Source organism: Crocuta crocuta, unplaced genomic scaffold (assembly GCF_008692635.1).
Source record: "Crocuta crocuta isolate KB4526 unplaced genomic scaffold, BGI_CrCroc_1.0 scaffold235, whole genome shotgun sequence".
Lineage (NCBI taxonomy): Eukaryota > Metazoa > Chordata > Mammalia > Carnivora > Hyaenidae > Crocuta > Crocuta crocuta.
The window spans coordinates 4615220-4638761 of record NW_027531285.1 but is presented as its reverse complement, the minus strand read 5'-3'; the positions used below and the strand labels follow the sequence as shown (position 1 = coordinate 4638761).

At 35.7% G+C, this 23542-nt stretch overlaps 1 protein-coding gene across 1 annotated transcript in view; it reads left to right on the top strand.

Annotated features, from left to right (window-relative positions):
- The window catches only part of MMP16 (matrix metallopeptidase 16), a 278364-nt gene that overhangs the window by 185629 nt on the left and 69193 nt on the right, over positions 1–23542 (top strand). Inside the window, exons 5-6 of the mRNA XM_077771266.1 lie at positions 21055–21216; positions 23176–23387. Of these exons, the coding sequence (XP_077627392.1) occupies positions 21055–21216; positions 23176–23387 (374 nt within the window). The remainder of the gene's footprint in view (positions 1–21054; positions 21217–23175; positions 23388–23542) is intronic.

Below are 23542 nucleotides of genomic sequence, written 5' to 3'. Positions count from 1 at the left end.
TTTATTTTTCACATAGTTAACTTAAAGATGATGTCACGAGATGAAGGTTAGCCAAGATACAAAAATGACAAAAAGTGAACATAAGTAACATGTTAGGTGATGATTTGACAGTTGTAATAGGGACTATGATAATTAGAGAAAAATGTAGTGAGATTTTTATATTAATTTTTGTAATGGTATTTGTCACATTGTTAATTCAGATCCATGTGTAACATTTAATTCTGTGTCATTATTTTCATATCTAATTTTTTGGTCCAAAAAATTTGGCTACCAAACCTTAAGAGTCACTAAGCTGAAAATATAACCGCATAAGGTCTTTACTATAGATACAGAGGGAGGACTCTAGATTGCTCATTATTATAACAAATGGAGATTGTGACTACTGTGGCAGAATTAAATGGAAAGTATTTTCTTCATAAATTAACAGATATCTTAACTCGTTCACTAAAGTTCAGTTTAACCACCACTAGCTCTTTTTTTTTTTTTACCATTTCTCCTCAATTCTCCAGCCTGTTTAGAAGAAAACTGACGAAGGAGGGCTCAAGTAAACCCCAGTATTCAGATAAAAAAGAAGAAGCCCCTATATTTCTACGTGATTCTTGGGAGGACAATTCTAAGCTCAAAGGTTTCATTTCAGAATTTAGCAAGTTGGATCTTGCTCTACATCTATCTAAGAGTTATATTGAAAAGTAGCAGATTTTGAAGGTTATGATTTTTCCCTAGAACCAATTTATTAAAGTTAACAGCAGAATAATTTGATAGAATTCTTATTTCCTCTATGCTTAAGCAACATGAATTCCCAAAACAGTGTGTGAAATAAAATTCATCATAATTTAGATCATTTATCATTGCTATTGTAGAAAACAAAGAAGGCATAGTGTTAAAAGGGAAAAAAATTGCTGACTTTGAGGATGAACAGACCTGAAATCGAATGCTGGTTATACCAGTTATTTCTTTAACAATCCTAGCTATCCAGTTTCCTCATAGGGAAAATGCAGTTGGAAAAATTTCCCTTACATAGTTACTGTAACTAGTACAATATCTAAAAATGGTAGCAAAATGGCTGCATTCACTATTATTACTGATATTGGAGTAGCCAGCCTCCAAGATGGCTGCCAGTGATCTACTTTTTAGCAATTCAACCCCTGTGTTATCCCCTCCCCCCTGTCCAGCTGTGAGAGCAGGACATGACTTAGATCTAATGAACAGAATATAGAGGAAGTAAATCACTTCCAAGACTAGATCACAAATGACTTCAGGTTCTATGCTACACAATCCTTCTGTCTCTCTCACCAGTCATTATAGAGTAAGCCAGAGAGCATATTGTGGGGACACTTAGGCAACATATTAAAGGTCCATGTGATGAGAACTGTATCTCTATCCAGCAGTTAGCAGGAGACATGGCTTGCCCACAGTTTTTTGATTGAGCATTGAAGCAGAGTTCTACCAGTCAACATTTGACAGCGCCAGCGACAACTTTGCTACAACCTCATGAAAAACCTTGAGCAGTTAAACCACTCTGCTATTCCTGACCCACAGGGATTGTGAGATAATTAATGACTTGTTTTAAACTGCTCATTTGTTGTGTAGCAGTGAATAAAACTGTGTTATCATTATTGAAGTTACTTATAAAGAATGACTGGAAAATAATATTTTAAGGTTTTTCTCCAAAACTTTTCAACTACTAAAACTTATTCCTGTACATATACAAAATATTTAATTTCCACTTTTTAATGGAAGATATATTAATAATTTTAGTGGGATATACAAAATTTTCATGTATCCACAGCTAAAAATAGCTTTTGGTAAATATCACTTTGTTGTTAGGATAACTAAGGAAACAGAGCAGAACAAGGCCAGAGGGAGTATATGAAAATAGTCAAGGTAGCTTCAAAGGGAAATTCTATTTCTGAAGAAGGCATATCCCTAGAGCAATAAGTGATGTGATGGAATAAATGGAATCATTCACATGTAGTTCAGTTTGCATTTCTTAACATTGACTGTCAGAGGTTGTTTAATCACGTTACAGCAGATACTAAAATTTTAAATAATCAGAGAAATGTAGTTAATGCTTTATAGCATTTATATATGGAGGAAAAGCATGAAAAAAAGTGAGAGAAGTAAAAATTAATATAGTTAGGAGGAATGTTAACAATTAAACTATGTATTGACTAACAGTGGCAGATGTGTTGGATCAGAAAAATTAAACCCGATTATGGAGAGTAGTATTTAAAGGCTTAATTGAACTATAATTAGCAAAAACATATTTTAATATTTTGAGCAATAATGGAGTAATGTGATGATAGTGATGTTTTATTAACACCCCTTCAGATGGCATAGCATGGTAGCTGTTCTCTAGAAGAGTATAGGTAAGTTCCTCAGAGACTTCTGTCTCTCTTACAAATGGCATCTGTCACTGGTTGGGAGGACAATAAATTCTTACTTATGTTATTAAAGCTCATGAAATTAACAGTTCATGAGCAGACATTGGAGGAAATGATATTCTTTTCAGTGCCAGCATGGTTTCTTTTCTCTTTCATTTGTGTCATAAGGTTACATTAATTAGTCTTGTGTGTTGGTTTCAGTGATGAAGTTTATTTAAGACAAATTTGTGTGTGTTGTGGAATCAGAGGTGATAAATTAATTGAGAGTCCTATTCAGGTACTCAGAGAAGAGACCTTGGATTCAAAGAGAACTGGGTACAGACTTGCCTGTGCCACTTACTTGCTTTTAAATTACTCACTCCAAACCTTTGTTTCTTCAGCTATTATTTTGGGGGTGATTGTACCTACCTCGAGGGTTGTTGTGAGACTTAACTTTCTGAGCCTTAGTGAATATTCCATGGATGTTAATATTCATTCCCCTTTTGTAAATAGGAAACTTCTTCCCAGTTAATTAGGTGTTTTACAATTAAAAGATAATTAGTAGTAAAAGAAAACTCAAAATCAAGAATTTACATGCCTAGCCTTTTTTTAAGTCCATATTTCTAAGACATTTTTAAATCTTCCTGTCTGCTGAAAGAAATCCCCAAGACTGCATTGAAATTGTTGTATGCATTTATTTTTGTAGAGTCTGTGAAAGTCATGAAATATAGGTGCTTTATTCATTGTTTTACTTTACACACACACACAAACACACACACACACACACACACACAATTTGTCCAGACATTTATGTTACTGTTTCCTTCCAAATCATGTATCCCAGGAAAACAAAAACAAAAACATTCTCCAGAACAATTGAAATTCATAAGCACATTGCCAACAGAATATTCTCCCAATTTCAAGCTAAAATCCTGGCCTTTCAAATATCTGTTTAGTAAATGAAATGAAACAAGCTATTCTGCCACGCCTATGGTGAAATAATTAAAATGAGAGTTATAATTACAGAATAGAGTAGATCACGGCCAGATGAAAAGCATTTCTATTATTTAAAAAAAGAGATATCTTTTTATTTTTGTTTTCATTTTCATTCTCTAGTTTAGTTTCACCCCTCTAAAAGCAAACTTAAAAGATAAGTAGATAGGAGGACACTTAGGTCACATTACATCCTTTTGAAAGATCTAGAAATATTTTTCAAAATTTGCTGTGTGAGCACCAGGCCAAGCATGAATCTTCTGGTTTTCTTCATATTTGCTATATAAATGGATATCTTTAAGTCCACAGCTCGACTTAAATATTCTTATGAACAGTTCGCTTAATACTCACTGTTGATTGCACAAATAATTATCAGATTTGTTTGATTCTGTTTTAATTCTTCATACGTGAAGGATAATTTATTGCTCAAATAAAATTATACATTTATCATTCTCAACATAAATGTGAGCTCAGAGCATTGTTCTAAAATGAGAATTGCAGAAAGTCAAATACATTTATCTTTTCTCATTGGCATCAATGAGAAAATTATTGGCTATAATTATAAAAGAATTCATATATTTCATATATTATACCTTTTGTAAATTATTCTTATAAGAATTAATATTATATATAATTCAGATTATATATAATATATAATTCAGATTATATATATTCATCTTATATATATGATATAAATAGGAAGCCTGCTGTAAGAATATCTGATGATGTTAAAGTGTTAAACTCATAATTGTTTTTACATTTTGCACATTTTGGTTTGGTTTCACTATTCATTTTTTTATGAAAAAAGAAAGGCTGGGAAGACTAAGAAAGGAGATGGCTTTAGAGAAAAGCAAAAAATGAAAAGGTTCCTTTTAAAAACTAATATTTAAAAAAACCCACCTTGTTGAACAAAACAGGTTCTTCTAGAGAAATGATTCAACTAGGGAAAGACGAGAAAACATCAGGAGTTCTGAGCGAGTCATTAAGTCATTATGACTTCTTTACTGTATTTGCAGAGGTTTGATTTATATAATAATGTTTTATAAAAACACATCTGTTTGTTATCTATTAATACATCTCTATATAAGTACTTGAGTTTAGAGGATTATTTTTATTTATCTTCACTTATGCCTTTTTTTTCTGAAACCAGAAAATTATCCATACCTAAATGGTTAGGTCTGTAATATCACAAAAACAAATTAGCAGGTGGAAATGAACTAGAAAAAAGCAAAATTCAAAAAACAAATGAAATTTTATCCTACCCCCCAACTTTTAAATTCTGCAATTCTTTAATCTGCTCCTACCTCCTCTGCAGTTGTACTTGAATTAAGTCAGACTCTTCTACCCATGTAAACATGGGTTTACATAAGTTCCCTCAACATCTTTCTTGGGATACATATTCATGATTGGCTTTACTAAGTGTAAGGAGGAGGTACTCCAAGGTCAAACAAAACCAAGAAAAACAAAAACAAAGCAAACAAATAAACAAAAACCCCACCAGTTTCTGGTGCCCAAACATTTAGGCTGAAAAACCAGGAAGGTATTAATTACTTTGCAAATCATTCTTTTCCAGTGTAAGATGTGTTGGATTCCGGCCTTACGAAGGTTTTGATAGATAGGAAATAGGCATTTCTCACTGCGTCACATTAAGATTGACCTTGAGCTTGCAGCTGTGTATGCTATTTAGAGGCCATGCCTTTTCCAGTTCTGCCTCTTTGCATCAGAGTAAGCCCAAAGCTCTTACTCAAAAAGAGCTAACCTATCTCGTCATCTCATCATCGTGAGCCAGCCCTTCTGTATTAGTCCTTCTGTAAGCAGTGTGTTACAGTAAGCCTTTCATGTACCACTGTTATAGGATAAACATATGTCAATTAAGATGTGCTTAAAGCCAAGTACATATAGGAATTACAATATAGATATGCTGATACAAACAAATTCATGAAACCTTTTACATATTTTTTACCATTTCTTGCTAATTATTCTTCATCTAGTTCAAAAATTGTAGCAAAAATCCAATTTCAATTGCTACATGAACACAATTATATATATGAATATTTATATTTATATAAAATCCTTATGGACATATTTATATAAAGATCTTAAATGGAAAGCTTTTAAGATCATAACCATTTAATATGCTTCAAAAATTAAAATCAGAATCTAAGTTCAACTTCGCTCAATGCAATAATGATAGTAAGATATGTGACAGTTTTTACTTGGATTTATCACCCAAGTATTTTTCTTTCCTGCTTCAGGACTCCTGATTTCTATTCCCTTCCTCCCTGCCTACATTTAGGTTTTCATCACCTAATCTTGACTACTGAAGGAGTCTTCTTCTTCCTGCTTTGCCACCTTTTAGCCACATCCTCACTCCGATCAGACCTGAAAACTGATGCCAGATTACCCTAAGCAATATCATCTTGATATTAACTTTTCAGAGTACTCTATTATCGCCTTCGTAGTAATCAAATTCTTAAACCTAGCACTCAAAACTCAATAAAACTTGATCTTAACATATTTTCAGCCTTATCACTCACATACATTTGTAACAAGACCATGTTTAACCAGTTGGTACACGAGCTTTGATGAAGTCAGAACTGATTTTTAAATTCCTATTCTGATACTTAATAGGTTTCTGACTGGATAAGCCAATGTAAAATGATGAATTTAGTATCTAAATCACAAATCTGTAAAGTCTATTAGTTACAGAAACAGGAGTAGTAATAATAGTAGCAATAGTATTATAGTAATACTTCTTCACTACCACTCTTTAAGCACTAAACTATGTCCTAGATACTGTGCAAAATATTTTATATACATGATGGTATTCAACTCTTTAACATCCCTATGAGTAGGTGATGTTAGACCAACTTTACAAATAAAGAAACCTGATTGTCGGAGGCCGCGCCAGCTCCGACAGGTCCAGGGGTCCCTGAAGGATGGACGGTGTCAGCGAAAGAGAGTGAGAGAGCCCCGAGATCCTTTCTGATCACCAGGCAGGCATCTCTGTCCTGTCGGTTTTGGTGTCTTTATTTATAGGTCAGATGTTAACATGGCATCAGGAAATGGAATTTTTACAATGGATAGCTCTTTGTGATAAGATGTTTTTGGAAAATGTACAGAAACAGGTTTTACAGAAGTCTTCTTGCAGAACTGCCCCAATTATAGTGAGGTTGAGTAACTAAGAAAATAACAAGGTGTTCACATTTTAATAACACTAAGATTAAGTCATAGGTTTGTAGATACTCTTATCCATCCTCATCACAGCTGCCAGGGTAAGGGAAGGTGTTTGCGGAAAGTAGGCCTTAGGGAAGGGGCTGCTCTACACCATCAGTTAGCAAAGGTGTATGTACTAACTTATCTTCTGCCCTTATCTGTTCCTTCTCTCTAAGTTAGGCTCTTTGTCTCCGGGCAAGACTTGATTTTCCAGTTATATGCTTTATTGCACCAGAGAGCCAACCATACCTTTAAAGAGTTTAGCTTATTTCCCAATACGTAGAATAGCCTCTACGAGTGCATTTACCTTTGTGTCTGCTTTTATGATTTCTTGAACAGCTAGGGCATGAAAGACATTTTTGGTTAGTTGATTTACATGTTGAGCTGTATGAACATCTTGGACTAACGCAACGGTAGAAACAGAATTGTACATGTAAAGGTCAATCTTTTATGACTAGGGGTCCTTAGCCTGTTCATAGCTCAAGGGAAAGTATGGAGGGAACAGGAGCTGCTGGAGACACGATGTCTATTCCCATAATCAAAAGAAGAAGTTCCCACAATAAGTTCCTTCACAAGGTGCAATCATCATACCAGGGCCAGAATAAGGGGACAAGTCACTCCCAATATTGATCAACAAGGAACCCTAGGGGTCAGTGCTCAAGCAGAAATAATTGAGTGGGGGTGGATATCAGTCGTCATCTGATTGGCAAGAGACCGTGCAAACTTGCTTTAACCTGACCAGGAGTTTTCTCGACTAGTGCGCTCAGAATGGCTCCCAACACCTGATCACAGGGAGGTTAGTAATTTATTAAATTTTACATAGACAGTAGCTGAATTAGGAGTTTCAATCTGATTTATCTTAAAGGACTTAAGTGACATAAAACTAACTTCAAAATCACATGCAATAGTGTACAAATACATTCATTTTTCTCGGGAGAATTTGCATACTCAGATTCTCTGAGGAGCTTATGAGTCCAAAAGAGCTCAGGATCACTGAACTTAACTCTCAGTTTCTTAATTAAAAACAAAAGATTTGGGTAATTTATCTTAGAGACGCTGGCACTTCATATTGTCTAGCACACAGTAGAAAAATCAATTACATGTTAGGATGAGTTGTTTACCAATAGTTCAGTAATTCTATCAATAGTTCCTTGCACACAGTAGATAATTAGTAATTTTTAAAAGAATATATGTCACAGTCTGTAGTGACTTCTGGTCTGGAGACTGTAGCACATAATACCAGGATTGCTATACTACGCATACTTAGAATGATGACTGGGTAAATAGTGCTTATAGTTTGCATACAGTAAAAGGGCATATAATTCAAATCAGTTGCTGAAAAGTGGCATTGCAATTTATTATATGATTACTTTTGTTTAAACAGTCACTAAAATTGATCTCTTTTACACTTAGTGCAGAGAGAGGGAAGTAAGCTTCCAGAAACATTCTGACCTTCAAATTGAGCTGCCCAGGGGAAAAGTATATAGCACAGATAAACCACACATGAATAAATTACATGGGAAATAACTGAAAATGTTCTTAGACTCCTAACTAGGCTTAACAGTAGAGGGGGGAAAAATTCTTGTTAATATCATGGTACAAATAGCCACATCCAATCTTGATATTTTTAGCAAGACTTTTCTGAAAGTAATAAAGATGTGTCTAATTCACTAAACGACAGTAGCATGAAGGAATAGAACATATACTTTGACTTTGATTATTCAAATTCCTAGGGTGTCCACTTTACCTGGCTAACATAGACCTGAGTTGTTTTAATTATATCAATTTATTCTAAAGTGCTTATTAAATTAAAAACTGTAAGTGTTTGGTAATAGTATATCTTTGAAAATGTTTTCACTGATTTTTGGAAGACCTAATAGATGGCCATTTGTTTTCCTTTTCTTATCTAAGTGTCCCATGTTTAATTCTGCCTTACTAGTGTATATACTAGCAGGTGCTTTAACTCTGACCACATCCAAACAGACAACTCTGTAGCATTCCCAGCAAACCCTCTTCAACTGCTGAAGAAATGTCTTGAAATAAAATTTAAAACCCGCAAGTCCATGTAGCAGTGGTACTGTTTCCTTTTCTTTTGAAAATATTTTCTTTGCTACGAGGCTTTTAGACTTAATTAAAAATGAGAATGAAAATGATTAAAACTTTTTGAGCAGCTGGAGTTTGTAGTGAGGAAATACATTTTATTTTATTTTTAGGAAATACATTTTTTAAAATGAGGCTCAGCATGCATTCAAGGGAGAAAAGAAATAGCAACAATTGTTTCATACTCCTGGAAAGAGGTCTCACACAGCAACTGTCTTCTGATGCAGTCTGAAGCCCTGAGAAAATGTTTTGAGCTGAGTTAAAGAATATCCATTTCCTCCCTGCACTCAGTTTTGGGTTGTGAGCCTAGACTGTCTGGGGGGCTTACCTCAATTCCTGCCACTTACTGGGTAACTGGCCATCACACAATCTGTAGAAATCTTCATTTCCTAATCTTTAAAATAGTGATAATAAGCAAAACGAAACTAACATGGTGAGACATAGATAAAGTAATACATGTAAAGTATGTGTGATATTTCTTGCTGTTGTTTTTATAATACTCTATAAAAACGTTTTGTTTCCTTGAGTTCTTTTAGTGTTAAGGCATCATTAAAAGTATTGTGTACAACAAAACGGTTGAAAGATTTGAGCATATGTGAAAGCAAATTAGATTTTTTATTAAATAATATTCAATAAAATTGATCTGACACACATATAAGTGCCATTTATAACTGTAATTTCATTGTGTTATATTTGCTCACATATAATAAACACTTATACATGACTGCAGTAATCAGCTGCCTTCTTAGTCAGACTGTGTCTGACTTGATTGGGAGAAAGCAGTGAAAGGAGGAGCCAGGGGATCATTCTGAAGTTTGAGGCCCTTGGGGAGCAGCCAAGTGTGGGTGAAGTGTGGAGGACAGGAACAGCGGGCAGTGGGGACACCAAGCCTTTGAGGAACTGGAGACTTGACGGAAGAGTAAAAGTGGCAGAAAGAGATGTGAGAAGATCTGCCTCCAATCAGCCTCTGTCAGCTTCTATCTTTTGGAGTACAGCTGTGATCTAACCGCTGTCTGGAGCTGAGCAGCCAGCATGGAGAATACAGCCCTGCTCTCCCCGGTGCGGGCTGCCCGCCTGAGCAAGTTCCGTAGCCTCTGCAAGCATTCTTAGAAAAGGACAGTATTAGGGATAGGTCATGAAGTTTCAATGACAAGGTCAGCGACATAGTTCTGGTTCGTAATATATGTTCAGTAAATACTCTTGCATTTTTGTTCTTTTTTCACCCCGTCAGAGTTTTCTGGCTGTCCGGCAGGGAACACAGGTTTCGCCAGCCACTGAGCGAGTGGCGCTCTCTTCAGTGATGTGCAAGGAAAGGGGTAGTAGAGGTGCAACCCAGGGATCAGGCTTCACACATCTCAAAAAACGTACGAGACAGAGAAGTAGCTGATATTTCCATCTCTGGAAATTTTCAGTCACAGACTTTGTCTCAGACTTAGGGTTACTGCCAAACCTCTTGGTTGCTGTATAGATAGTTGGACTGGACAATAACAGCCATTTTCATCTCATGATTATTTGTACAAGTACTCAGACGCTTCAGAGTGGCTTCCTATTCCACTCGGTTCCTTTATTTTTTCCCCCAGTGTTTTTTTTTTTCCGTATCTCTTGATCCTAATAAAATGGAGAAAAGTTAGTGTGCTGAACCATCCTTTATTATCTGTTATCTATGGCTGCATTAAAAAATCACCCCAAAACTTAGCAGCTTCAAACAACAAACATTTATTACCTCACACAGTTCTGAGTGTCAGGAATCTAGAAACAGCTTAGCTGGGTGATTTTGGGTCCAAGGTATGTCCTGAATGTGTGGTGAAATAATTTGGTGGGACTGGAATTATCTGAATGGATTGGAGAATCAAGGTTCCAGCTCACTCCCATGGCTGTTAACAGGAAGCCTCAACTCTTCTCCATTGGCTTCTCCTCAGGTTTGTTTACACAACATGGCAGCTGGCTTGTCCACAATGAGTCATTAGAGAATGAGGGAGAGGGAGAGGAGAAAGAGTAAGAGAACGTTAAGTGGAAATCATGATGTATTTTTATGACCTACCATTAGAAGTTGAATACCATCACTTCTACGGTTTAGTACTACAGCAAGCTGATACAGAGTGGAACCAAATACCAGGAGGTTGGTCTTACTAGGCCCTTCATGGAGGCTGACTCCTTATATCCCTGTAGTTTCTCAACTGTCAAAACATGCTATATGGAAAGTCTGGGAGGACTGAGGTTTAAGACGGTCTATCTTATCTATCAGGCACTGGGGAAGTGTATACTAATCAAAGAACTGATGATAATTTCTGAAGAGTTTTTCTGCACGTGGATTTGAATATTTTAAGTTTAAATGTTTAAATATTTAAAATTATGAATCTGCTTAAATTTGTTCCATCAATCATTTAACTTACAAGTAAATTTTAGGAGCTTCTGTGCGTCAGGAACTGTCAGGGCAATTTGGTATGTGTTATGATCCTGTTATGTTTATAAAAGGCCAAGGATACACAGAGACAGAGGAATTAAATTTCCCTGGAGAGGTGGAGAAGGCTTCAGAGAGGAGGTCATTTTGAGTTTTATTTTAAAGGATTAATAAGATTTTGCAAGACTGAATAAGAAATAAGCAAGAAGATGTAAGAAAAAAAATGCTGTGTTTCAACAAGTTTCAGGAGATAACATGCAGAATGATACCATCTTTCTAAAGCTACGTAATTTAAACATACACATTAGATAAAAATATCAAACTACAAGCAAGGGAATGAGAAATTTGAAACTCAGTTTAGTGATTACCCTTGGAGAGAGTGGAACAGCCAAAGTATGAGAAAAGGGAGAAACCAGAGAGAGATTCAATGGTGCTGGTGATATTCTAGTGTTTGCTCAGGTCAGTAGGATTATAAATGTTAGAAGTATTTATAACAACTTTTTTATATATGAAATATTATATAGTCATTTTTAACATTCAGCATATGTTGTCAGCAGAGGGAATAGCATATGAAAATGCATGGAAGGATGAAACAGCTTGGAATAAAATATAAAGGCATAATTATGACAAGGAAATTATAAATAATGCATTATCTTTCATAATATATAGTTCAATGTTCTGAAATTGTATCGCAGTATACAAAGGAAAGAAGATTAGAGATATAATTGAAAGCAACAAACTCAAAACTCAAAATCTTACAAAAGGAGCAAGTGCTATTTCTGTATTAAGAATCAGGAGGCTGATTTATCCTTTGTTGCCTGCATGGTGATAAGATCAAGGCATATTACAATTAGGAATCTCAAATAATGTGAATTAATGATAAGTTACAGACGCAGTTATTATTTTCATCATTAGGAAAGAGGTCTGGTGCATTTTAATTGTCTAAACCTCATCATGTGCCAATAACTTTTGTTCCTAGTGGAATTCAAATCACAGGGTGGTACTTTATTTAACAACTTACCCTTTTAAACTATTGTGAAGCTGCAAGTAAGGTTTAATTATATTATTGCCAATCATCTGAAGAATGGCAATTACTTGGAGCTCTTGGCCAGTATTTCTGATTAAAAGTGCTATGGTGTACTGAACAGGTCATAAGTTCACATCCTGATCCCATTAATTTTCTTCTTATTCCTTAGACAAGGAATGACTCCGCCCTTGGCCTTGGAAATGGTGCTTAGGAAAAATTTGATTGATCTGAAAAGAACAGATACATGAAATGAAATGACTTTTGCTACTTTGTTTTCCTTCATGGTATTTTGTATTTCTTTCATTAAGAGAAGAAAAAAGAAAAAGAAAGAAATTGTGACTAAAAGAGTATTTTCCTGGGAGAGATTTGAAGTGATTTTAATAATTCAGCAAAGTTAGAGAACTTGATGCATGACTAAAAGCAACATGTATCTGCCAGAAAGGAGAGAATGAGTTCCTACGTATTTATTCAGGAATAAGGTTTGGGGTATTTTTTTCTAGGGAAGGGATGTGATACTGAAGGAGGAATGTTATAAGGTTGGGTTTTTTCCTGTTGAAAAATAAAAAACAAAACATAATCTCTACAAAGCTACATTGGGACTGTCTGACTAAGAAATTATATCTCTGACCTCAAGAGGGCCAAGGATGTCTGAAGGTATTTTCTGAATCAGCACTACCTTGCTGAGCTGGGCTGTCACTGAGCTATTCCAGGTAAATTTGAGCACCAACTCCATCTGCTTTTGGTTCAACTCCTTGGTTCTGGTCGGTCCTTTGGCTCCTTGGCTAGATCTTTGTTTTGTCTTTAGGTCTGCTCTTGGTGAGATATCTCTTTCACTTTTTGCCCACTGATCATACATTCCAGCCAAATTGTACTCATATTTTCTGGGGGGAGGGGGGAGGGCATGGCCAGAAGTTAAACATACAGCCTGTTCTTCTGTCCCTTTGTATGTTTTTTGCAGTTGCGATGTCTCCTCAATATCAGGTTTATTTCATAACAAAGGTGACTCTGACTTGGACTCACAAAGGTGTTCAATGAAAGTTGGTGTTAGGTTGGCATCTAAAAATGCCTGCAGCTTCTTTTCTCTCCCATCCTTATCTCCCCTGAGGTTATCCTCTGACACATAATCCTCGGAATCTTCTTGTTTTACATACTTGTAAACACTCATAATTCCCTCAACTCTTCATAAATAGTTCCTTCCTTCCTTTTGTTTTTTTAGCTCTGTCTGTGATTAGAACATGCTCTATATGGTCCCAAATAGACATGTCTCATTGGTTTTTGCTCAAAGTGGCATCTTTGGAAAACATTTTCCTGTTTTCCAGTAACACTGAATTTGTGTCTTTTGATTTTCCACTGCCTGACCTTTTTACCATCTCCTCTCACTCCTTTCTCCATCCAATCATTTTAATTCTTTCTCCATAACAATTAATAAAATCAAGCTTATTCTGCATTCCCTAGCAATTTCCTCTAGATCATGTCCTCTTTTCATTAGCTTGTGAGCACATGTATTTTCTGACATTTCATCAATGAGCGGCTGACAGTGTGGGGAACTTTAGTTCCATTGTCTGAATGATGTAAGAATAATGGCCTCCTCAGTCACATCTTCCCATCCAATTCTTGGCATGATAGTCAGAAAATAAACTTTGGTGGAGAAATAGGAAGAGGTGAGTCAAAGGGTATAAACTTTCAGTTATAAGATGAATAAGTCTGAGCACCTAATATAAAACATGGTGAGTATAGCTGATAAAAATCCTATATAATTGGAGTGTGATAAGAGAGGAGAAATTAAATTGTTCCCACCCAAATAGAAAATAAAAAGTTAAATATGTGAGGTGATATATATGTTAATTAACTTCATGGGGAGGAATCCTTGCAAAATGTGTAGATTTATCAAATCACCAAGATGTATACTTTAAATATTTTACAATTTTATTTTTTAGTTATACATCAATAAAGCCAGGGAAAATAAAGAAAAAAGTTCTGAGTCACATTTAGGCAGAAATAGTATTCTATTCTTTACTATCCAAATTCATATTAAGTCTCTAGTTCCTGAAAACTGACCCATTCATCCAACTTATTTAAGGATTAGTCATCTACTGTGTACCAGGCAATGTCTTTGAACTGGAGACATAAGATAAATAATGCAGTTTTAGTCTTTAAAGAATTCAAAAGATATTGGAAAGATTTACCAAAAGATGATGACAGTAGAATACAATTGCTATGATAGGGGATGCACAAGGATCTGTGGAAGCCTAAAGAAGAGAGCATGTGGGAACAGCACCCCTTGGGGAAAAGACTTCCTAGAGAAGGTAAGATTTGAGATTTGAGCAGTCACATCAAGTCTGCTTGATGTACATCCAACATCGGGATGAGGATGGACACGGGATTCTAGAAACAAGACAGCTAATGCAGAGACCTTACAGATGGGACAAGCATGTTTTTCTAGGACTAGAAAGAAGGTTACACAAGGAAAATAAAGGCAGGGAAATAATGTTGGAAGGGAAGGACAAGGACTTATGTATTAAGGGCCTTCATTATCTTGATGAGGAATGTGAAACTGTCTTGTACAGAGTGGAAAAAACAACAAAAATTTAAGTAAAGACGATTATGGAAGTTGTCCTTTCCACCACTGTACATTTTTTCCCTGCCCTGTATCCTCTCTTTCACTCCCTATCTTCTTTTAAGTCATGTTCTTAAATTCCTTTAAACATACTCAAGTAATAATAATCTCTTATAGTTGCTATGTTGGAATCTGAGGTCTAATTTGATTAGGACCATTACCTCTATTCATATTTATCACCATAGGAAGCACAGAAGACACACCTCAACCCTTGGACTGTAATTCCCATATGATCAATTTTACATTGCTGTCTCTACCTCCATCTCCTTCCCTTCTCTATCTTCAGTATCTTTTTACCTTAGAGAAGTTTTAGGTCAGTCATTAGCTAAATCCCCTTAATAATTAACTTATTTTGAAAATATTCCCTTTAGGGGCATTTGGGTGGCTCAATTGGTTAAGCATCGGACTCTTGATTTCATGGCATGATCTCAGAGTTGTGAGATCGAGCCCCTCATCAGGCTCCGCGATAGGCATGGAGTCTGCTTAAGATTCTCTCTCTCCCTTTCTGGCATAAAAACAGACCTATAGGTCAGTGGAACAGAATGGAGAACCCAGAAATGGACCCACAAGTATATGGCCAACTAATCTTCAATAAAGCAGGAAAGAATGTCCAATGGAAAAAAGACAATCTCTTCAGCAAATGGTGTTGGGAAAACTGGACAGCAACATGCAGAAGAATGAACCTGGACCACTTTCTTACACCATACACAGAAATAAACTCAAAATGGATGAAAGGCCTAAACGTAAGACAGAAACCATCAAAATCCTGGAGGAGAAAACAGGCAACAACCACCTCTTTGACCTCAGCTGCAGCACCTTCTTACTAGACATGTCTCCAGAAGCAAGAAAAACAAAAGCAAAAATGAACTTTTGGGACCTTACCAAGATAAAAAATACTGCACGGAAAATGAAAAACTCAAGAAGACTAAGAGGCAACCAATGGAATGGGAGAAATATTTGCAAATGACATATCTGATAAAGAGGTAGTATCCAAAATCTATAAAGAACTTACCAAAATCAACACCCAAAAGACAAATAATTCTAGTGAAGAAATGGGCAAAAGATACAGACAGACACTTTTTGAAAGAAGATATCCAGATGGAGAACAGACACATGAAACGATGCTCAACATTACTCATCATCAGGGAACTACAAATCAAAATCACAACGAGATACCACCTCACACCTTCAGAATGGCTAAAATTAACAACTCAGGCAACAACTGATGTTGGCAAGGATACAGAGAAAGGGGAAACCTTTTGCACTGCTGGTGGGAATGCAAACTGGTGCAGGCATTCTAGAAAACAGTATGGAGGTTTCTCAAGAAATTAAAAATAGGACTTCCCTACAACCCAGAAATTTCACTACGAGGCTGAAAGGATATCCTTACTCAAAGGATACAGAAGTGCTGATTCAAAGGAGCACATGCACCCCAATGTTTATGGCAGCACTACTGACAATAGCTGAATTATGGAAAGAGCCCAAATGTCCATCAACTGATGAATGGATAAAGAAGAGGTGGTATATATATACAATGGAGTGCTACTCGATGGTCAAAAGGAATGAAATTTTGCCATTTGCAACAGCTTGAATGGAACTAGAGTGAACTATGTTAAGCAAAACAAATCAGAGAAACATAAGTATCGTATGATTTCCCTTACATGTGGAATTTAGGAAACAAAAAGATAAGCATAATGGAAGGGAAGGAAAAGCAGACAGAGAGGCAAATCTTAGGAGACTCTTAAATTCAGAGGACAAACTGAGGGTTGTTGGAGGGGTATTGCATGGGTTGGTGGGCTAAGTGGGTGATGGATATTACGGAAGGCATTTGTTGAGATGAGCACTGGGTGTTATGTAGGTGATAAATCACTAAATTCTGCCTCTGATAGCATTATTACACTCTCTGCTAAATAACTTGGACTTAAATAAAAATTTTTAAAAAAGTGATGTAACAGACAAACATGTGGAATGAAAGAGAGAGAGGCAAACCATAAACTAGACTGCTAACTCTTAACTACAGGGGAGGTAGTGGGAGATGCGATAAATGATAATGGGTACTAAGGAGGGCACTTCTTATGACTGAGTGTTGTATGTAAGTAATGAATCACTAAATTCTATATCTGAAACTAATATTACTCTGTATGTTAACTAACTGGAATTTAAACAAAATCCTGAAACTAAAAGAAAATAAAGGAAAAAGAAAATATTCCCTTTAAGTTTCTTTCTGTAGCTAACACTGGTCTCTCTATTGATTATACTCTTTCTTTTACATTCCTTCTGTTTTCTTCTTTATATTCCTTCTACTGCAAGGGCTGAGGTCATGGTATATGTCCTCTTTTCTTTTTAATGCTATTTCAAGATTATACTCCTATCCAACTCCACAAAAACTTCACGTTTTGACTGGGATTTTATCTAACTGTTCCATCCACTATCTTTCCTGGCTATAATCATCTACTAAGTCTCAAGTCATTTTCTCTGCTCTTTTCATTTCTTTTTAATTTCTTTTAATGCTTATTTATTTTTTAGAGAGAGAGAGTGTGTGTGTGAGAGAGCAGGGGAGGGGCAGAGAAAGAGGGAGACAGAATCCAAAGCAGGCTCCAGGCTCCGCACTGGCAGCAGAGAGCCCAACACGGGGCTCAAACCCACAAGCCATGAGATCATGACTTGAGCCGAAGTTGGACACTTAACTGACTTTAATCGACATTAAACTGTTCTTTAATGATTTTAACTCCGGGTTCAGTCCCACTCCCTTAAACACTACCTTTGTTTTAATTCTTGGTGATCTGAACGTTCATGTAGAAAATTTTTCCATTGTTCTGGGCTCTTAGTTATTGAATCTCCTCTCCAGTTTCATATTTCATCCTAATTCAGAGCCTCATTTCCATGGGAATACCCTTGACATTGCTCTTATAATTTCAGTTTCAAATCTCTACTGTAATGATCATGGAGTATTTTCCTAGCTCACTCCTGGTAATATTATGATTGAAGAAGAAGAAGAAGAAGAAAAAAAAAAAAGACCACAAAAACAAAAACCCTTTGACCACTATAGAATTTTAGAGTTGATCTTCAGTTGATCTTATCACCTTATCTTGTCACAGCCCTTCCCTCATTCCGTAGTGTTATTGCTTCCTTCCTTACATGACATAAATACCATGGCAAAGTAAAAAATCACTTCCTTACGTATATTCATGTTCCTTTGTCTTTCAGCTTTTCATATTTACCTAGAAATACCAAAACTCTGGTGGGATCAATACTGCTACTTTCTGCATACTCACAGCCAAATAAGGCTGAAGAAGGAAGACCTACCACATAATGAAACCAATCCCACTTTAAATTCATGATCATGAATGCTGCCTGACAATTATTTGCCTACTCCACCCTTTACAACTGACCTATTCAAATATTTTATATATTCTTGTCTTTCCTTTTTTCCTTTCTATTATTCTCTCAGTTGATGAATATTTCCTGTGTCATTAAGCACATTAAAGCATTTGGAAGAAATCTTTTTTAATCTTCCATCACTATTTCTACCCATTTACCGAAATCTGTGCTATTGTATTCTATCCTCATTTCTGTCACTACAATTGAACTACCCATGCTACAAACTGATACTAACTTTATCCTATCCCAAATATATACTTCTAGCCTACAAGGACCTACAAATTCCATATGCATATATTCAACTGGATTTGAATCTCCAATTGAATATTTAAAAGGCATCTCTAACTTAACACTCAAAAAAAAAAAAAATGAACTCCTGGTAATACTACCACCTCTCTCCCTCACCACCACCAACAAAAAAGCAACAAAAACTAGTTCCTCCTGCAGTTTTCTCCATCTCAGTGAATGTCAATGTAAGTTCTTCTAGGTGCAGGGCCAGAAGATGCAGTGCTGTCTTTGATGTTTTTCTTTGCTCACACCTTGCATCTTGTCCTTTAAGAAACCCTGTGATTCTCCTTTCAAAATATATCAAGAATTTTACTGCTTCCGTCCACCTCCATTACTTCCACTTTGGTCCAGGTCACCAGCATCTTTGCCTGGATTATTGCAATAACTTCAGAGATTGAATCATGCTACTTCCCTTATCCACTGTATTTGATTCTCAAAAGCAGTCACTAGAGTGATCCTGTTAAAATGTAAGCCAGATTATATCCCTCCTCTACTCAAAACTCACAATTATCCCCACCATAGTCAGACTAGAAGCCCAAATGTTTACTATTATTTAAAATCCATATATGTTTTAGGCTCCATTTCCTCTCTGATCTCATCTTTTCTCTACCTTACTGTTTCTCCTTATCATGTATCACTATGTACCATTCTGTACATTTTACTTTTCTATCTTGTTTCTTTCCAGTGCCCATTAAAATGTAAATGGTATAAGGATGGGGAGGGTGTGTGTGTGTGTGTGTGTGTGTGTGTGTGTGTGTGTGTGTGTGTTTTGTTTACTACTGTATTGCCAGGGCCTAGATCAGTGACTAACTCATAGAAGGCATGCAGTGAAAGGTAGTGGAATGAATAGATAATTTAATGAATGAAATTGTTTTCGCATGGGTACATGATCTAATCTTTTGTACATCCTAATACTTTTATAGCTGTGTGATTTACTGTAGTACTTCGAAGGATGACCTCTAATCAGACTAAGAGAAATTTGAATTTCATCTGCACCTCGCTATATGGATTTGCAAATTGTATTCAGTGTCTCCACGCCTTGTTCTCTCATTTTAAAAATGGACATAATGATAGTGACCAACTAAAAAGAAAATTGTGAGAGTTAAATGAAAAATTGTAGGTAAAATGTTCGGAATGTCCAGAGCAAAATTAGAAAATGTTTACTCTAGTTAATATTTTAATTAAACCTAATACATATTATTTTTCTTTTTGTGTCTTGATTTATATATTTAAGTAATTTTATTAGAGGAGAAGATAAACTCTTTGAGATTGGAAATGTTAACCTCTATTTGATTTTAAACCCTTCTTATTTGTTTCATACCAGTATTTAATCAGTTTTTCTTTGAGAGTCAGATGGGCTCCTGAAGTGTTTCAAATGGCTTATTTTCAGTATGCTAATATCATATGATAAATCAGCCCCAAGGTTTCATCCATTTTTCTATGACAGACTACTCTAGAGTAGAAAAAAAATAAAAATGTTTGTTATATACTTGGCTTCTGTGTAAAGGAAAGGAAAAAAAAATTCTCTGAAGGGTATTTTCACAGTGCATTATAAAAAATGTTTTTTACAGGAGAGTTTTCCTAACAATGACACTTAGGAAGTTCATTGAAATCATTTGCAAGTTATCTATGCAAAACTTTACATTTTATGTTTGATCATTTTTTTCACTTAGGAGCATAATCTTTAGAAGTATAATAGTCCCAATTGCTTGATGCTCACATAGTTTAACTAAATTTTTAGCATTAAAAAGTATGCATGTCAGACTGGCTCTTGTGCTCATGAGTTTAATTTTGATGATCCAGGAGAGGGTAACATGTAGGAGTCATCAGCAGGGGTTTGGTTGCATAAGGTTTCTCTAAGAGTCTGCACTAAATAGACATCACTGTGCAAGTTTACCACAGGTGGAAGAGAAGGGTTTTTGTTTTGTTTTGTTTTGTTTTCTGTGAGAAGCAACCACTCTAAATAAATAGATTTTGTTCAGATCTCCTGAGTTGATTAAAATTTGTATTCATTGATCTAGGACTAGAATCCTAGTTATTATAACTGCTAGCCTGTGACTTTCACTTTACACTTCTGTATTCTTGTATTCTAGGCTGGTAAAAAGAAAAGTTTTCATCTAGGAGTTAAAACCACTTTTGGTTCTAATCACAGCTCTGTAAATGCAAAGATTTGCTGTTCTTGACAAGACTTGTCACCTCTATGCCTTAATTTACTCACCTGTATAAGAACAGGGATTGTATCTGCCCTACGTTTTTTACTTATTGTTAGCAGTATGTTCAATGTGAAGATTATAAAAATTTTACTTATTGTTAGCAGTATGTTCAGTGTGAAGATATAAAAGGTGTTGTATATTGCATGCTTTCTAATTGTAAGGATATTTCAACAGCAGTTGTAGCTAGCAATCTCTGCCGCTGCTGCTTTTCAACTTTTATTGTTTCCATTCAGTTTCTACATTTCTGTAACTACATTATGATCACCTCCTACCCCCCACCTTTTTAAAAATAGCGTTTTGGGTTTTGCCAGTAGAAATCCCATGATAAAATCGTACTGATAGTTGAAGAGTTCCTCTTATTTTTCTTCGGTAAAATTTTGGTAACACCAAATTGTGCTTTCAGTTTCGTACTTGGATATTAGTTGCAAGAGCATCTTTTCTTCTCATTTTCACAGGAAATGACTTATTTCTAGTAGCAGTCCACGAACTGGGACATGCTCTGGGATTAGAACATTCCAATGACCCCACTGCCATCATGGCCCCATTTTACCAGTACATGGAAACTGACAACTTCAAACTACCTAATGATGATCTGCAAGGCATCCAGAAGATTTATGGTATGTTACCACTGTTTTTTGTTTAACTAACCCTACAGGGAAGTCAGGAACTCCTGCTGTGTTTTCTTCTTTGAGATAGATGCTCTAAGTATTGAGAGAAATAAATACCAAAAAAAGAAAAAAAATTCTAGCCTATGGCAGAAGCCTTCTATCAATCAAGTTTTGTTGGCAACAGTCCCAGGTACCTCAGTATTCAGGTTATGGTAAAACCTGTACACTGATAAAATTTCTTATTGAGTTTAATTGAAACCCGCAGTGTTCTCAAAGAACTTATAAACCTTAGCCTTTAATGTTCAGGTAGAAAATGTAATAAATGAATATAACCCATGAAAAAAGTGAGAAATAGAAAGACTCTCTTGTAAGATACCGAGATTTTGGTAAAAACTGACAGACTGACCTTCAGTTTATATTTGACATTAGATAGTACCTAGGTAAATCACTTGTGAGGTTACAGACAATACTTGTATGATGGATATAATAAAATGACCTCAAAAGCATGTAATTACTGACTAAGCGCGAAAGCTAACAAACATGGGAGTGGAGTTAATGAATGGCAAGGTTTACTTACATATAATTCAAAATAAATTTCTAACATACTCTTATCACTTTTATTTATGGGGTTCAGTCAGTGAGTGCAAATTAAGACCAAAGGGAGAAAGACTATTACACCTATTTACTATAATCCTAACTCCCTCAACAGAACCATTGACCTTTATAAAGACATTTATTTCACACCTAATTGTTAAGATCTTGACATTTATGATTTACATATAGAGAATATGCTTTACTAAATTAGTGAAGTGAAGCTTTCATTTTACAACACAAAGACAAATATGTGTTATCTGTATGTTAATATCCAGTGTTCAGACGTCATTTGCATTTTTAAATAGCATAGTTTAAGTTCACTAATTTGTTTTGCATTCATTAGTTTTTCAATTTCAGTATCTCAGTGGTAACCATTCTCTCAGGGTTAAAATAGGATTTGAAAAAAAAAATAGTCAGCTTTTGCAGTACTCTTTATTTGAGGGATACTGAGAAAAGGGAAATGTCTCAGAGTCAAAACTAAGTAGCACATGCGGTGAATGTGCTATCCTATGCCTAGTTTGTGCCATCAGAAATTCCTCCTAAGTGGTTAGCTGAAAGAAGGCTCTTTCTCATGACCTCATGAATTAGTAGTCTAGACTGAAGGTCTGCAAAAGAATATTCTTTCCGTATCTAAATATTAAGTGTGAACAGCTCTGTATTTCTTTTTAAAAAATAAATCTCTTGAGGAATGATGCTTTACATCTGCAACAAATTATGTGTGTCAACTTTGGCTTAATTTAGAAACTTCTTTTTAGAAATACTTCTTCACATTAATATTTTACTAGTGGTGTTTTAATCAATAGGTGTTTTAGATTCAGTATTCAAATGAAACAGTCAGCTAGCAATTTGTCAAAACGTCATTAGAAGAAAATAATGAAAGTCAAGGAAAGGTTATAAATACAGCTGGAGACATAGAGTAGAATAAACTTTGATTTGTTAATGTTTATCTTTTAGAAATATTTGCATAGAATCATTGACTATCAAAATCTAGGATTAACTTTGGTGGAGCTTACATGCAGGGTTCCAGTATTCATTTTCATTTATTTATTATTTATACACCACCTACTTCCAAAAAAGATTTGAAAGCAGCTTTTCCAATAAGGACTGTGGTGAAGCTATAAAAAATATCATTAAAAATTAACAAAGAAAGTTTAGTTACTTGGATTCAGAATTTAGCATGATAAGGACTTTCTGATAGACTTGGCAGTGGTTTGTTGGGTAAGAAGGTTTGTTTTTTCTGAAAACACACAATCTGAAAGACTTCTTAGCTCACTTAGCCCACGCCCTCCCGTCCTGAGTGATTGTACTCTACACATATCATCCGGCACTATTCCAGTTTTAAGTGAACCAAGTGCTTTCCTCATATTTTCAAAGGTCCACCTGACAAGATTCCTCCACCCACAAGACCTCTACCGACAGTGCCCCCACACCGGTCCATGCCTCCCGCTGACCCGAGGAAGAATGACAGGCCCAAACCTCCCAGGCCTCCCACTGGCAGACCTTCCTATCCTGGAGCCAAACCCAACATCTGCGATGGGAACTTTAACACTCTAGCTATTCTTCGCCGTGAGATGTTTGTTTTCAAGGTAGGAGGCTGTGATTTTTTTTTTTTAACGGGAAATCGAGTGTCTACGGTGTCGCTTTAGAAAACAAGTTCTCATTCATTCTAACACTACCTTCCCAGACCTCTCACAGTCAGAAGTTTCAAAAAAGCATCTTAAAAAATAAACGCACAAATGGG